The 16,641-nt window shown below is 47.9% G+C and overlaps 1 protein-coding gene across 1 annotated transcript in view; it reads right to left on the bottom strand.

The window, feature by feature from the left end:
* Window positions 1-16,641, bottom strand: part of LOC105006880 (slit homolog 1 protein) — a 58,632-nt gene that overhangs the window by 24,920 nt on the left and 17,071 nt on the right. Inside the window, exons 5-9 of the mRNA XM_034294501.1 lie at window positions 4,871-4,942; window positions 4,680-4,751; window positions 4,489-4,560; window positions 2,355-2,518; window positions 1,840-1,987 (exon numbers count right to left, since the gene is read on the bottom strand). Of these exons, the coding sequence (XP_034150392.1) occupies window positions 1,840-1,987; window positions 2,355-2,518; window positions 4,489-4,560; window positions 4,680-4,751; window positions 4,871-4,942 (528 nt within the window). The remainder of the gene's footprint in view (window positions 1-1,839; window positions 1,988-2,354; window positions 2,519-4,488; window positions 4,561-4,679; window positions 4,752-4,870; window positions 4,943-16,641) is intronic.

Below are 16,641 nucleotides of genomic sequence, written 5' to 3'. Positions count from 1 at the left end.
CACTGAGAATAACACTGATGACCCCTGTCCGTTAGACAGTCTAACCACTGAGAATAACACTGATGACCCCTGTCCGTTAGACAGTCTAACCACTGAGAATAACACTGATGACCCCTGTCCGTTAGACAGTCTAACCACTGAGAATAACACTGATGAGTTAGACAGTCTAACCACTGAGAATAACACTGATGACCCCTGTCCGTTAGACAGTCTAACCACTGAGAATAACACTGATGACCCCTGTCCGTTAGACAGTCTAACCACTGAGAATAACACTGATGACCCCTGTCCGTTAGACAGTCTAACCACTGAGAATTACACTGATGACCCCTGTCCGTTAGACAGTCTAACCACTGAGAATAACACTGATGACCCCTGTCCGTTAGACAGTCTAACCACTGAGAATAACACTGATGACCCCTGTCCGTTAGACAGTCTAACCACTGAGAATTACACTGATGACCCCTGTCTTTCTGTCTGTCTCTCTCTCTCTATCTGTCTGTAGGTCTGTCTGTCTATCTTTATGTCTGTCTGTCCTATTCATCTGTCTCTCTCTTTATCCATTGGTCTGTCTCTCTGTCCTATTCATCTGTCTCTCTCTTTATCCATTGGTCTGTCTCTCTGTCTGTCTGTCCTATTCATCTGTCTCTCTCTTTATCCATTGGTCTGTCTCTCTGTCCGTCTCTTTGCACTTATTGGTCTGTTTATCCGTCTGTTTTTCCTAGCTTCAGTTTTTGTCTGAATGATTCAGAATCCCTAACCATAAACATGTCCTCCTTTATCCTCCTCCTCTCCTTGCCATTTAGGGACAGTGTAAGTATGTATCTATGTATGTATGTGTGTATCTGTTTGTGCGTACATGTATACAGTATAGATGTGCGTAACTACTCATTTAGACATAAATAAATAATCTGGAGCCAGTTGTCTTCCATGTTGTCCCAACCCGGCATTGGTGAATGTAGATTGTATCTAGGCTACAGAAACACACTGTACTTCTAGGGAGGTCTTGGGGCATTAGAAAGAGCCAACAGCACAAAGCTCCTGTACAATGTAACATTCTTATTATTTTCCAGTGTGTTTCGGTTCTGACAGCATTTTGTTGTATTGAACATTTATGGTGTTTTGAGCCACATCCTCACTTGCTCACTGACTGACAGGTTTACACATTTTGGCTTGGCTAGTTATTGCTGGCTTGCCAGAAAATGTTTCTGTTTAGGAGAAATAAATGAAAAATCTGTCCATTACCAGGTTCTTTGTTTTACTTGGCTGCCAGCTGCTGATGTTTTGAGAATATTATTTGATGCAGAACTCAAGAGACTTGGCCCACGTTCACTGATCTGTCATTATTTACATAGGCAATGACGCCGTTTAGCAGGCACTCTTATCAAGAACAACTTGGAGGCACAGAAATTGCTGAGCTCCACCAGCTGAATGGAGATTTATCACTAGTTTTTGTTTTCTTCTCTAAGACCATTGTAGTTCCATGAAAAGCCCTGTAGAACTTCAATTAATTATTATTGTTATAAAATATTTGTGCATAAGTAGCTGAATAGACCATGTTAGATCCCAACCATACATTTAAAAGAAAATGTGTATTTATTGTCATCATTATTATTGTTATATTTATTATTAGTAGTAGTGGCAGCAGTATCATTAATATTAGTAGTAGAATCATTATTATTATTATTATTATTATTATAAATAGTAGTATTAGTAATAGTAGTATAATTATTATTATTAGTAGAAACATTATTATTATTATTATTATTAGTAGTAGTAGTAGTAGTAGTATCATTTTTATTATTATTATTAGTAGAAGTATTGTAGGGTCCTACTCACATCTCCGTCATGGCCTCAGGCAGGTGGGCGGGGATGGCAGTGAGGCCTTTCCCTCGACAGTCGACAATGCCATTGCTGCAGGAGCACATGGGGGGACAGGAACCGGACGCCAGGCTGCACGGCTGAACAAACGCGCTGTCACTGTGACCTGATGGGAGGGAGGGATGGGGGGGGGGCGTTTAGAGTTTGAGATGGAGGGAATGTGAAAGTGATCACAGCTGCCGTCCAGACGCTGTGAATTACATAGTACGTTCACGTCATAGTCGGACAATTCTGTCACTCACAGAGGTTAATTCAATTTCCACCACTGAATGTTAGTGATCGCTGAATCTGCTACCTATTCTGTTTGTCTGTTGAAGTGTCCCGAAAGCCGATGGTTTCACATGAGCAGGTGAACTGTCTCACTTCTTCAGGTGACCTGTCTTACCTGACCAGGTGAACTGTCTCACTTCTTCAGGTGACCTGTCTTACCTGACCAGGTGACCTGTCTTACCTGACCAGGTGACCTGTCTTACCTGAGCAGGTGAACTCGTTCTTCTGCATCTCTGCCAGGTTCAGGCCCCGGAGGGTGGGCGGGGAACTACACTGGGTGTACAGACCCAGGGTGGGCCTCTGTCTCAGCCAGGGAGACAGCCAGGACAGGTGACAGTCACACCGGAGACTGTTGGAGTGGAGACGACTGGGAGGCAAGGAGACGGACAACATCAAATGACAAGTGCATTCTGCTTCGTCCCAACCTTTCTGAACGACACATACCAGGCAGCCAGTCGGACAGACAGAGAGAGAGAACAGAAAGGAGAGTAGAGAGGGGAGGGTAGGGGAGAGAGGAGGATATGGAGGGAAAGGAGGGGAGGGGAGAGAGGAGGATGGGGAGGGAGGGGAGGGGAGAGAGGAGGATGGGGAGGGAAAGGAGGGGAGGGGAGGGGAGAGAGGAGGATGGGGAGGGAAAGGAGAGGAGGGGAGGGGATAGAGGAGGATGGGGAGGGAGGGGAGGGGAGAGAGGAGGATGGGGAGGGAAAGGAGGGGAGGGGATAGAGGAGGATGGGGAGGGAGGGGAGGGGAGAGAGGAGGATATGGAGGGAAAGGAGGTGAGGGGAGAGGAGGAAGGGGAGGGGAGAGAGGAGGAAGGGAAGCCTCTCACTCTAAACCATCATTCAAACCTCCACTGCTGATGTGGAGAAGCAGGATGTAACACACACACACACACACACACACACACACACACACGCCAAGCCACTCAACCACACCAGAACCATCCGTTCACAATCTCTCACAGGATATCAGCGTGTGGTCAGGCGGCCAAAGCCCCGACTCTCTGGAAACCGCTTTCACTTCTTTCACGTCACTGAACTTTAGACACCCCACATGGCCAAGCCCCGGCTCCAAAAGTGTGTGTGTGGGGGGGGGGGGGGTTCTGCCCGTTCCTTTTCAGGGGGGGGCGTCTGTCCTCGGTCGGACCGTCTGTTGACAGGGCCACGGTGCCTCCAAGTCCAATAGAACTCCCCACAGCCCCTCTGTGGTCGGAGGAAGGAGACTGAGGCTCTACAGCGAGGGCCCGGGGGTGTTGGGTTTCCCCCAGGAGACAGCGCCTGACACGGGAATGACTCGATGACTACGAGGAAATGGGGATACTGGGGGCATTCCTAGTGTATGAGTGTGTGTGTGTGTGTATGAGTGTGTGTGTGTGTGTATGAGTGTGTGTCCGTCCACATTGGCATACACACAAGTGCCCTGTTTATTAGATGCTAGCAACGGGTCAGACCCCTTTGCCTCCAGAACAGACTGAATTCTTTGGGTCATCTAACAAGGCATTGGAAATGTTCCCTCTGGGACAATCCCTCGGGGATGTTCCCTCTGGGATGTTCCGTCTGCGACCTTAATGCGGCTGACGGCGCTTTCCACCTAGTCCTGAAGTTGGGCCGTGGTCCGTGAACTACACAGGCCATTCTGGTAAACAGAACCGGGAGTAATTTGACCGAGTAATTTGACAATTTCTTTCTCCGCTCAATTGTCCAGCGATTGCTGACCGCCTTCTTCTTGCTTTCAGCTGACAAGAGTGGAACCTGGTGCGGTCGCCGTCTGCGACGCCCCCTCTGTAACGAGGACCGACAAGTGGTACATTCCAAGGTGCACTCCTCTGCACCAACTGCCATTTTGTTTTGGCTCGTACGATTCTCGACGTTCCCCGTCAAGCTCTGTCATGAACGAGCTGTCTAACATATGTCAATGTGGCTCGAAAGAAAGGAAAAAAGAACTAGGAAAATATTTGTCATCCTTTTCTTTGCCAGATTGCCATCGTATTTAGAATATTTGCCTGCTAGCAGTGTCATCTACATCCTGGGTTGAAATGAATGTACCGCTCGTCTGGTTGTGTTGAATGATTTTATTATTTTTAACAAGCTATCTCGTTAAAATTCCAAGTATACTTTCCATAAATGGGGCAACTTACTCCAACTGTGTGTATACAGTAACCATATCAACTGGATTCCATTTATCTGTTTAGTATCCATAGTTCTTTGACAGGAAACATTTCTATGAGTAGTGATGGATTGTGGGCAATCTGGTGGCTAAAGGCAGGGGTCCTCAGAAGAGGTACTCACAAGGTGATGTATTGTGGGTAAAGTGTCGGTTAAAGGAAGGGGTACTCACAAGGTGCGTAGCTTGGGCATGTGGTTGAAGCTGGAGACTGGAATACTGCTGATGTTGTTGTTGTTCAAGGTGCTACAGAGAGAGAGAGAGAGAGAGAGAGGCTATTGCTCCAGATGAAAATGTCTTCTCAGTCCAATTATCTGGTGTAACGAAGTAAAACACATCTCTCTGTCTGTCTCCATGATACTCACAGGACCTCCAGGGATCTCAGGGCACGGAAGGCCCCCTCCTCAACACATGTTATGTAGTTCTTATCCAGTTGACTGGAACACAAACACACACAGTGGTTTCCTTTAGCGTTTGCATGCATCTGTGAGAGAGCATGAGTGTGCGTAAGAGTGTGTGTGTGTGTGTGTGTACATGTGAGAGTGACATTGCTCACAGGTTCCTGATGTCAGTAGCCCCTCTGAAAGCCTTCCTGGGAATCGCCTGGATAACATTTTCACTGAGGTCCCTGGGAACAAGGTTGGGAGTGCGAGAGAGAACACTTAGGCATGTTGTTATGTCAGCATCCAGGCAATTCCCTATCCCTTCTTGTCAGAGTAGGGGTGAGGTTTAACAATGGAGGGACGTGGAGAGCAGGTCGTGATCAGAGCAGAGCGGTTGTATTTAAACAAAGTGATCAATACTATTTGCTTAATCTCAACATGCATGGTCATGTACAGTACACAGGCGGGCTCCCTCTTTTTATCTCTGCCTCTGTCTACCACCTCTCTAACCCCCAGATGGAGGAGACATACAGACCAACCCCCAGATGGAGGGAGACCTACAGACCAACCCCAAGGTGGAGGAGACATACAGACCAACCCCCAGATGGAGGAGACATACAGACCAACCCCCAGATGGAGGGAGAAATACAGACCAACCCCAGATGGAGGGAGACCTACAGACCAACCCCCAGATGGAGGAGACATACAGACCAACCCCCAGATGGAGGGAGACATACAGACCTACCCCCAGATGGAGGAGACCTACAGACCAACCCCAAGGTGGAGGGAGACATACAGACGAACCCCCAGATGGAGGGAGAAATACAGACCAACCCCAGATGGAGGGAGACCTACAGACCAACCCCCAGATGGAGGGAGACATACAGACCAACCCCCAGATGGAGGAGACCTACAGACCAACCCCAAGGTGGAGGGAGACATACAGACGAACCCCCAGGTGGAGGGAGAAATACAGACCAACCCCAGATGGAGGGAGACATACAGACCAACCCCAGATGGAGGGAGACATACAGACCAACCCCAGATGGAGGGAGAAATACAGACCAACCCTAGATGGAGGGAGACATACAGACCAACCCCAGATGGAGGAAACATACAGACCAACCCCAGATGGAGGGAGACATACAGACCAACCCCAGATGGAGGAAACATACAGACCAACCCCAGATGGAGGGAGACATACAGACCAACCCCCAGGTGGAGGGAGACATACAGACCAACCCCAGATGGAGGGAGACATACAGACCAACCCCAGATGGAGGGAGACATACAGACCAACCCCAGATGGAGGGAGAAATACAGACCAACCCTAGATGGAGGGAGACATACAGACCAACCCCAGATGGAGGAAACATACAGACCAACCCCAGATGGAGGGAGACATACAGACCAACCCCAGATGGAGGAAACATACAGACCAACCCCAGATGGAGGGAGACATACAGACCAACCCCCAGGTGGAGGGAGACATACAGACCAACCCCAGACAGAGGGAGACATACAGAGCAACCCCAAGGTGGAGGGAGACATACAGACCAACCCCAGATGGAGGGAGACATACAGACCAACCCCAGATGGAGGGAGACATACAGACCAACCCGAGGTGGAGGGAGACATACAGACGAACCCCCAGGTGGAGGGAGAAATACAGACCAACCCCAGACAGAGGGAGACATACAGAGCAACCCCAAGGTGGAGGGAGACATACAGACCAACCCCAGATGGAGGGAGACATACAGACAAACCCCAGATGGAGGGAGACATACAGACCAACCCCAGATGGAGGAAACATACAGACCAACCCCAGATGGAGGGAGACATACAGACCAACCCCAGATGGAGGGAGAAATACAGACCAACCCTAGATGGAGGGAGACATACAGACCAACCCCAGATGGAGGAAACATACAGACCAACCCCAGATGGAGGGAGACATACAGACCAACCCCAGATGGAGGAAACATACAGACCAACCCCAGATGGAGGGAGACATACAGACCAGCCCCCAGGTGGAGGGAGACATACAGACCAACCCCAGATGGAGGGAGACATACAGACCAACCCCAGATGGAGGAAACATACAGACCAACCCCAGATGGAGGGAGACATACAGACCAACCCCCAGGTGGAGGGAGACATACAGACCAACCCCAGACAGAGGGAGACATACAGACCAACCCCAGATGGTGGGAGACATACAGACCAACCCCAGATGGTGGGAGACATACAGACCAACCCCAGACAGAGGGAGACATACAGACCAACCCCGAGGTGGAGGGAGACATACAGACCAACCCCAGATGGAGGGAGACATACAGTGATAAAAGAATGAGCAGATGGATGAAAGTTGGAGTTCATGACAGAGAGCAAAATAAATGAGTGAAAGAAAGGTTAAGAGGGATATATAGAAAAAGAGTTGGCTAGTAGAGGGATGAATAAACATAGAGAGAGAAAGAGAGAGAAAAAGAGAGAGAGAGGGATTGAGTGGTGGTTGAGAGATGTGTTGCGATCTCACGCAAAGTTTTTCTGCTCCATTTCGGAGAGAGGTCAGAGTCAGTGAACCAACACAGAGGGACAGACACAGCAGGATGTCTGGGGAAAGAAAGAGATGGAGAGAGGGAGATTGATTGAAAAAGGGGTGAGGGACAGAGAGGGTGTAAATGGATTTGAAAAAAGACAGAATATGGATGGATGGATGTCTAAATGTGTCAAAAGGTCAAATATTCTCTCACCCTCCCTCCCTCAAGCTCTGTGAAGGTCACTAGTTGACAGGACAGGGGTTTAGTATTTGAGTACTTGCCCTCTTAGGCACTGATCTAGGATCAGATTCCTTCCTCCCAATCCTAACCTGGACCATTAGTGAAGGAAATGAAACATCTACCCAAGACTGGCATCACCATCATCATCAGAAACACCAAGGAACGTACATTTCATGGGGAATAGAGAACTCAGATGTCTAAGAAAAAAACCCCAGATGTTAGGTGATTCTTCACCCTTCGGTAGAAACATGAGATTGGAAATGAGCTGCTTCTGACCTGATACCAGACACTTTCTTTCTCCCTCAAACTACTGCATCTCTCTCTCACTCAAACACACACACACACACACACCCACACACACCCACACACACCCACCCACACACACACACACACCCACCCACATTCTCAATTCTTGTGAAATGAGATATTTCTCATCACGTTCATACTGATACTCAAATCCCAGTTAGCCAATGGGTTCCAGGAGCGAAGGAGAGCGTATTTCACCATGGACACAAATCTACAGTGCCAGGCATCTAGGGAGAAAGTAATGAAAGACAAACTTTAGATGACACGTAACGTTACGCGACACACACACACACACACACACCACTAGAGATGCCCGGACAGGCGTTGTCAGGGTGTCGGTTGCTAGGACATGAGGTGGTACCCATCTGGGTCTGATGTTTGCAGGAGGGACACTGAGTCAATGAGGTCTGGTCACAGCTGGGTCCGGTGTGTGTGTGTGTGTGTGTGTGTCATGTCATATTTACTCTATCCTCTGGGGGCTTACTGATCCTCCCGTCCTCTCTCTCTTTCATCTGACTCCCTCTCAGGCCTTTCAGTGTCTCATTGTTCATCTATCTGTCCTGTCTTCTACGTATCACTTTGGAACGCTCCTCACCCCTCTCCTTCCCTCTCCTCCTCCCTCCAGACTGAACAGACAGTAATGAACAAAACCCGATGAAGCTGAGGATGAGAAAGCTAAACTTTCCCATTGGCTCCATATTGCCTCTCTATCCCTCATCTGTGGTGTGTGTGTGTGTGTCTGTGTGTGTGTGTGTGTGTGTAAAAGGTCCCACTGGCTCTGGGTAAAACCCTTTAGTCAATCTGTGGTCCTCCCTAAACAAAGGAGATCACAGGACTCTCGCTCTGCTCTCTCAAACTCTTTGTCTCCCTCTCCTCCTCTCTCCACCTCTCCCTATTTCTCCTCCTCTCTCCTCCTCTCCCTCTCCTCCTCTCTCCACCTCTCCCTCTCCTGCCCTTTACTCTCCTGATTTCCTGCCTCTCTTTGCTCTCCCCCTTTCATCGTCCAGCTTCCCCACATCGAAGCCTTCTCTCTCATCACAAAGCTCCTCTTCTTCTTCTTACACAGTATTCCTCCACCCACTCCTCTCTCCTCTTCTCCCCATTCCTATCTCCTCTCTCCCCCACTCTGCCCCCCCCACCCCTCCGCCCCCCCCCACCCCACTCCACAACATGTTCTTTCAATCTTCTGTTTCCCCTCGTTGACCTCTTCACAGGAGGGTAGGCAGGCCATGTCAGACAGTTTCACCCTTGACAACCTCTAAATATTTTAACTCTGTCTGTTGCCCTTTTCACCCCTCACACACACACACACACACACACAGATAGACACACAAACAGACCCACAAAGACACACACATGCACATGAACCTTGAATAAGTCATACGATTGAGACACGGTCATAGAGAGCGAGGATGAGGGAGAGAAGCTTGCCTTCATTTTTGACTTTTTTGAGGCGACTCGGATATGATCGGGAGAAGGCGAGAAAAGCGAATGAGCAGGAAAGAGCCCTATGGGAGGATATAAGGAAGCTAAAGGACTAAAGGAGGAAGGGAGAAAGTGAGGGGAAGTGATAAACAAGTGTGACACAGTAACCCAGAAGACAGAAAAAGCCCACAATTGACCAACGGCGCAATACCGGAGCAGAACAGACAAACAAGGGGACGTCTAGTTGGGCTCCAGAGAGCAGGTAGTCGCTTTGACCGAACTACCAGCGGTCAAAAAGGGAAACGGTTTCGGGGGTGTGTTAATACAGCGTGTGTCTCAACCCACTCTATTAACTGAACTGAAACATTTAAACATCTGTTAGAAATGAACAAGCGAATTGTCTCAATGGAGAAATATGTCCTGTGGTGTGCCATCGATATTGCCAGCGATAATCCTTCGCAGCGTCGTCCACAGAGGACTCCAGCAGAACTCTCGGAGAAAAACGACAGCTTGAATAGAGTGCGGCAGTGGTGCCACGCCACAGGCCGTGCACGCACTCCGACTGAAAAACAAAAGCACTCCTCTCGTGTTTTGGTCCATTTTAAAAAAACGCTTTCTGACAAGAGTTTGGCTGGCTGTTGGGAGGGAATCCTGTGATATTTTAAAGGAGACTGAATTGTGCGCGTGTGGTTAAAGCTGTCAATTTTAACTTCTCAACGCTGACATCAATGAATTGGTAAGGGCTCTGGAAAAATCTGCAGCGCCTGGCTTCGGCAATATGAAATGTCTACCGTTTGCCAATGACCTGGTTCTCCGGTCCCTAACCAAAGTAGGCCCAGACCAGCAACTAGATATTCAAGCCCACTCAGGGAGAAAGACCTTCAGTTGCACCTGCACTCCCTGACCTCCCGCCAAGTGCAGCTCTCTCGGATCATACAGACCCACTATGAACAAAATAAAAAATGTATAAACACCTGCTGTGCAATCCTGAAATGTGCAATCAGAGACACGAGAATTTAGAAAAAAGGGCAGCCGTTGAAGCACAAACAGCCCTGTAAACAGACTTGTAAACAGACATGTAAACAGACCTGTAAACAGCCTTGTAAACAGACCTGTAAACAGCCTTGTAAACAGACCTGTAAACAGACCTGTAAACAGACCTGTAAACAGCCTTGTAAACAGACCTGTAAACAGCCTTGTAAATAGCCTTGTAAACATACCTGTAAACAGCCTTGTAAACAGACCTGTAAACAGACCTGTAAACAGCCTTGTAAACAGACCTGTAAACAGCCTTGTAAACAGCCCTGTAAACAGCCTTGTAAACAGCCTTGTAAACAGACCTGTAAACATACAAAACATTATTTTTCCTCGTCGTTCATGTTCAGATTTCTACGCTGTCACAATGCTGGTCTTTAGAAGTCATATTATGTTTGACGTGCCTTTATCCTATTTAAACAGCTATTTATTACATTCTGAGTAGTCAGAACGAGAGAGACAAAACAAGAAAAAGAGAGAGTGAATGAAAACACAGATGTGGTGAGAACCCAGTCAATGGTTAAGTCTTGGGGCAGGTTTCGATCAATCCCACTGAACCATGTTTGACCACGGAAACACTCGTTTGGAATACCATAATAACCCTGACCTGAGTTGACACTTCCTGGATTTGGAATTCCCCATCTGTCTCAGGCACACGCACACACATGCGCGCACACACGCACGCACCCACACACACACACGAATGTCATCACTGTGCCCATGGGCATGCGCCACCTGAGTATGAACCCAAGTAACATGCCAACTCCTTCACACCCCACACACAGATGTCTGGCTTGCAGACGCATATACGAACGCCGTCTTCATGCCCGCGGGCAAGCACCACCGGAGCATGAAACCAGCTAACATGGCAACGCTGCTTACTCCAAACATAGACATCTGACAAACTCACCCACACACACACACACACACTCCCTGTAATGCTGTAACCAGCTAACTTATAAAACAAAAGATGACGTTTAACATCTGAAAGGGTCTCCTGGGTAACACCGATCAATATCTTTGGTTCCCAATACACATTCTGCCTAAACACTGTGGCCCCCCGAGCGAAGAATGAATTACTGCCATGTCAGCCCAGACATCAGCACCAACCGGTAGCATCCACCAATCCAGGAGACAAGGCAAGGCCTTTTATGCCATTACAATGAACAAACACCTTGACATCCCAAACCGGGGTCTGGAATTATATTACAGCAACTACAGTGCCCACGATAAGTGCTGGGACAGTGAAGTCATGATCGCTATTTTTGCCATCCCCTCAAGGCATATGAGAATAAATATTAAAAGATGAATATGGGGCAAAAGAAACAGTCATCTTTTATTTCTAGCGGGCTTCAACACATGTGTGTTACACACTAAGTCCCCCATTGAATGTGTTCCATTACTTAAAGAGGCCACTGTATATTAGTCATCAACTTCTGTGGTGGTGAGACCAACCAAGCATTCAGAATCACTCAGCAGACAATTTAAAAGGACACATTGGTGTCAGTAACATGTTTTGGGGGTAACGTTTACGTAAAATGTGTGATTTGGGAACGGAGTCCCTTAGAGGTTGGTTAAATTGAGAGACAGAGGGAGAACGCGAAAGAGCGGGAGAAAGCTTGCTTTCCATTCGGACTCTGTGGCTGGGTGCTTCATGATGAACGTCGACATGCCTCCCACCACTACAGTCTCCTTGCTTCTGACCTAGCGTCCTTCCCTTCCTTAACCCCTCAGGCCAGCATCCTCAGCGACCAAGATCCCCCGCGCGCGGATGTGTGAAAGACTGAGCAGAGAGCCGTGCGCTCAACACGCAACATACAAATCGATAGTCCTGTTGTGGTCAGCGTACACAGCATTCTGTCTCTCACACACACTATTCCTCCCCCTCTCCCTCCCCCTCTCCCTCCCTCCCTCCCTCCCTTATATACGTCGATTAAGTTACAGTTTCAGCGAATTGACACGGACAGATCGGAATCTAAGGAGAACAGAACACACATTCAAAGGGACACAACACACACACACGCACACACACACAGGCTGCATCCCAAATGAAACCCTATTCCCTTCACAGAGCACCACTGTTACCCCAGGGCAATAGCCTGCTGGGCACTGTCAAATCATGCACTGTTTGGAACAGAGCCATTTAAAGGAGCACATATCTTAAAACCACACTAATACTCGCAGGCATTTTGGACAAACACACACACACACACACACCTAGATACACACCCGAACCATGGGAAGGGTGTGACCCCCGGGACTGACAGTTTTAGGAGATCTGTTTCCACGGAAACAACCCAAACTTAATCAGCATGTGAGCTAACATTGTCAGTTTGTCTTTCTGTGAACCCTCTCTTTCTTCCTTTTTCATTCTCTCTCTCTCTCTCTCTCTCTCTCTCTCTCTCTCTCTCTCGGTTTCTTTCCCTAGCTGTTCTCCTCAGTCCCCATCTCCTGTGTAGTCTCTGTGTCTGTGTGTCTGAGACAAACTCAGAACAAAGCCATTCCACACAGAGATCAACCTCTGCTCTCTCCAGTACCCCCCCCCCCAAACACATACAGCCCCCCCCCCCCTCACCCCCCCATTTCATCCCTCGATCTTTCTTCGTCTCTCGGCAAATGTCACAGACAAAACCAGGAGAGCAGAAGTTATAATTGAAAAACCCTGAAGGGGATGGTTGTATGAAAGACTAGAATAAAGACCATGGAGGTGAGAAGAACACAAGATAAGAGGCAGAACGTTTGAGAGAAAGAAAGAAAGTGAGAGAAAGAGAAATGGAGAGAGTAAGAGAGAGGGAAAGATGGGGTGAGGAGAGAGAGAAAGACAGGGGTGAGAAGAGAAAGACGGGGTCAAGAGAGAAAACCTGAGTGATGAGTTGGGACTGGAATTTCTTTGCTGTCTAATATTTGTCTTGTATTGTCTGGTTGATATTGTGTTTGCTGGAGGATATGAGAAGTTAGCTTTTGGATGTCCCTCCACAAAGGAAAGTCTTCCAATACATTGGGTCAGACTCCAAGTGTGTATACATGGAATGTGTGTGTGTGTTTTTGTGTGTGTGCGAGTGAGAGAAAGGATGTGGAGGTTCGTTCCTTCTTCCACTCTGGACTCTTAGAAGCTCAGCCCTCCCGTCTCCACTTTCCCCTGTTCAGACCCAATCCAGCACACCAAAACCATAAATATTTACGCTACAGAGGAAACGTGTGCATTTTCCTACTAGTCTCTCTGTTCTCATCTTACTCTCCCTTTATCTTCCAGCCAAATAACACCAGGCCATTACTACTTCAGAGGGGTTCTCTCTTGTTTTTACGTTCTTTCCATCCTCAACCGGAGTCTAAAGCCCTGCTGCGCCTGTCTGTCTGTCTGTCTGTCTGTCAGCTTGTCTGTCAGCCTTTCTGTCGGTCTGTCATCCTGTCTGTCTCTTGGTCTGTCTGTCGGCCTGTCTGTCTCTCGGTCTGTCTGTCAGCCTGTCTGTCAGCCTGTCTGCCTCTCAGTCAGTCTGCCAGCCTGCCTGTCAGTCTGTGTCTCTGCTGGTTTAGTTTGGAAGAACATAACAAGAGGTTCAGAAAGTATTCCCTGGATAACCTTTACACATAACCACACACACACACACACACACACACACACCACACAGACAGTACACATTCAGCACACCACACATACATACAACACACACACAACACGCAGACAACACGCACACACAAGGTTTTTAAGACTTTTCATTTCTTGTGATGTCAAAAATCTATTTTTTTTCGAACCACTAACCCAAAACTCAACCCAAAACGTTACCTTAATCTCAATCTTAATAACATAATTCTTAGGCTGAAAGCTAGCCATCTCTTAAACTCTGAACCCTAACCCCAAACCCTAAACCTAACCCACTAGACAAAAAATGTTCATCTTTTCCCTGTAATTGCAGGTACTTGTTGCTCCTGAAAACATGGAAACAAGTACACACACACACACACACACACAATAAATCCCCTGCTCTATATAAAAAACAGAGAGTCAGTTGAGACAGGGTCCATAGCTAAACTAACTCTATATAAGGAACAGAGGGCCAGTTGAGACAAGGTCCATAGCTAAACTAACTCTATATAAGGAACAGAGGGCCAGTTGAGACAGCGTCCATAGCTAAACTAACTCTATATAAGGAACAGAGGGCCAGTTGAAACAGGGTCCATAGCTAAACTAACTCTATATAAGGAACAGAGGGCCAGCTGAGACAGGGTCCATAGCTAAACTAACTCTATATAAGGAACAGAGGGCCAGCTGAGACAGGGTCCATAGCTAAACTAACTCTATATAAGGAACAGAGGGCCAGCTGAGACAGGGTCCATAGCTAAACTAACTCTATATAAGGAACAGAGGGCCAGTTGAAACAGGGTCCATAGCTAACCCAACTCTATATAAGGAACAGAGAGCCAGTTGAGACAGGGTCCATAGCTAACCTAACTCTATATAAGGAACAGAGCTAACCCAAACCCAGAACCACACTGAAGGATCTGAGAGTATTATTCTCAAAGGGAATTGTTTGTATGTTTGTGTGTGTGTGTGTGTGTGTGACATCTGAACCCCATCGACTCTACTAACCCAGTACTTCGAGAAACCTCCCTGTCCACCAGAATCCAATCAGAAGCCCTGAAACAACGTCACTAGCCAGCAATGTCACAGTAGCCAATCACAGTCTACGCCTCCAACATGACCCCGACCCTCATACAGTACACTGGTTTTGACCACGACCCACTGGGTCTGGGCTGGACGATGCAGGGAGCAGGATGAACGTCAGTGTTGCCACGTCACGTTGGTCTCATCAGACCAGAGTTCAAGACCGACAGGGACTCACTGAGTTCTGGGTCCTCACACAGATTATGAGCGAATTAGACTGAACTACAAATGCTTGGTGTGTAGACATTGAGGAGATTTACTTTCTACCTCAACAAAGTCATTGAGGTGCAGACAATGTTTTTTTGCCCTGTCTTTAAAATGTCCGACTAGATTTGTGCGCATTGAAAAATCAATGAACCCTAGAAGAACAAACGCCATTAATTATCTGTAGCTTTCCTGAGGACAGCATCTGAATCTCCTCACTTACAAAAAAAGGACTGCCCTGCCGAAACAACCTCGTCTTCTTAACGAGCGTCTTTGGTTCGCGGGTGTTTTGATCGAGCCATGGCTCTTCCCCACACAGGCAGATACACTGCTCACACAGTAAAGCCCATTACTGAACACACACCTACTCAATCAGACAAAATTACTCTGGTAAACAGTGTTGTCACGCTCTGTTGAATCCCTAAACGCTAATTAAGACAGCTGCCATAACTGGCAGGATCTCCCCGTTCATCACCGCGTTAATTAGCAACGCTTAACTGGACTGGGAGAAATGCCACGTGTTATGGGAGAACGCCCGCACAACGTTGACATCACCAGGCGAGGAAGTTCGAGTTCAATGTGTATGTCTTGGAGTGTGTGTGTCTGTGTTTTAATGGTGTGCGTGTATGTTTGTGTGAGGCAAAGTTAATTAACAGACCCAGTTCTTCACCTTCCATTTCGTTGCTAACACTGAATCGCTCACCTGCGAACGGTGTTGTGGTTAATTTGACAGCAGCTATTTACACATCGAAGGAACGTGCTTGTCTCTACCTTTGTTTTATGTTAGACCGTGAACGTGATGAAAATAAATCAGGCAGGATGGATCTTTGAATTGCTCCAATGGCGCGGCTGCCAAAATTAGAGTGGGTTTTCCCAAGTGCATCTTGAAGCGTTCGCCCTACCGAACAATAACACCTAGAGTGTGTGTGCACGTGTCTGTAAGAGGTGAACGTGTGTGTGTGGGGGTGGGGGGGGGGGGGTGAAAGTAAGAAGGTGAGGTGGGGGGTGAGAGACAAGGTGGAGAGGGATACTGGGTGAGGCAGAAACATCAGGACTAAAGGGTGGGGTTTACCTCAAGGTCAAGGTGCACACACACACACACACACACACACCCACACTGTCTGGCACACTCCCTCTCACATTCAATTCCCACCTCCCTCCCCCCTCGCTCTGCTCCAGCTGTGCCTCAGTAATCCTCGGTTAGCCCCTGAGGTGAGGGCCTGTTCCGGGGAGAGGGGTGCCAGGGACAGCCCTTCCCTCTGGGTGTCCGCACAGACAAACACTGGCTCTGGGCGTGGAGCTACCGTTACCGCAAACACACACACACACACACACACACACCCTGGAAAACACACAAAGGATAGGATACACAGCAAGAGAGGGGTAAAGTAATGCGGAAAAAAAAAAGAATGGAGAGAGAAAGTTGGAGAGAGAGAGACTGAGGGAAGACAGAAGCATGTGAGAGGGAAGATCAGTGAAACGGATTTGTGCCTGTTTGTTTACGAGTGTGTGTGTGTTTCTCTGTGTTCAC

This window comes from Esox lucius, chromosome 9 (assembly GCF_011004845.1).
Source record: "Esox lucius isolate fEsoLuc1 chromosome 9, fEsoLuc1.pri, whole genome shotgun sequence".
In the NCBI taxonomy this organism is placed as follows: Eukaryota; Metazoa; Chordata; class Actinopteri; order Esociformes; family Esocidae; genus Esox; species Esox lucius.
The sequence above is the reverse complement of the archived record's forward strand: the minus strand, read 5'-3'. Positions and strand labels throughout refer to the sequence as shown.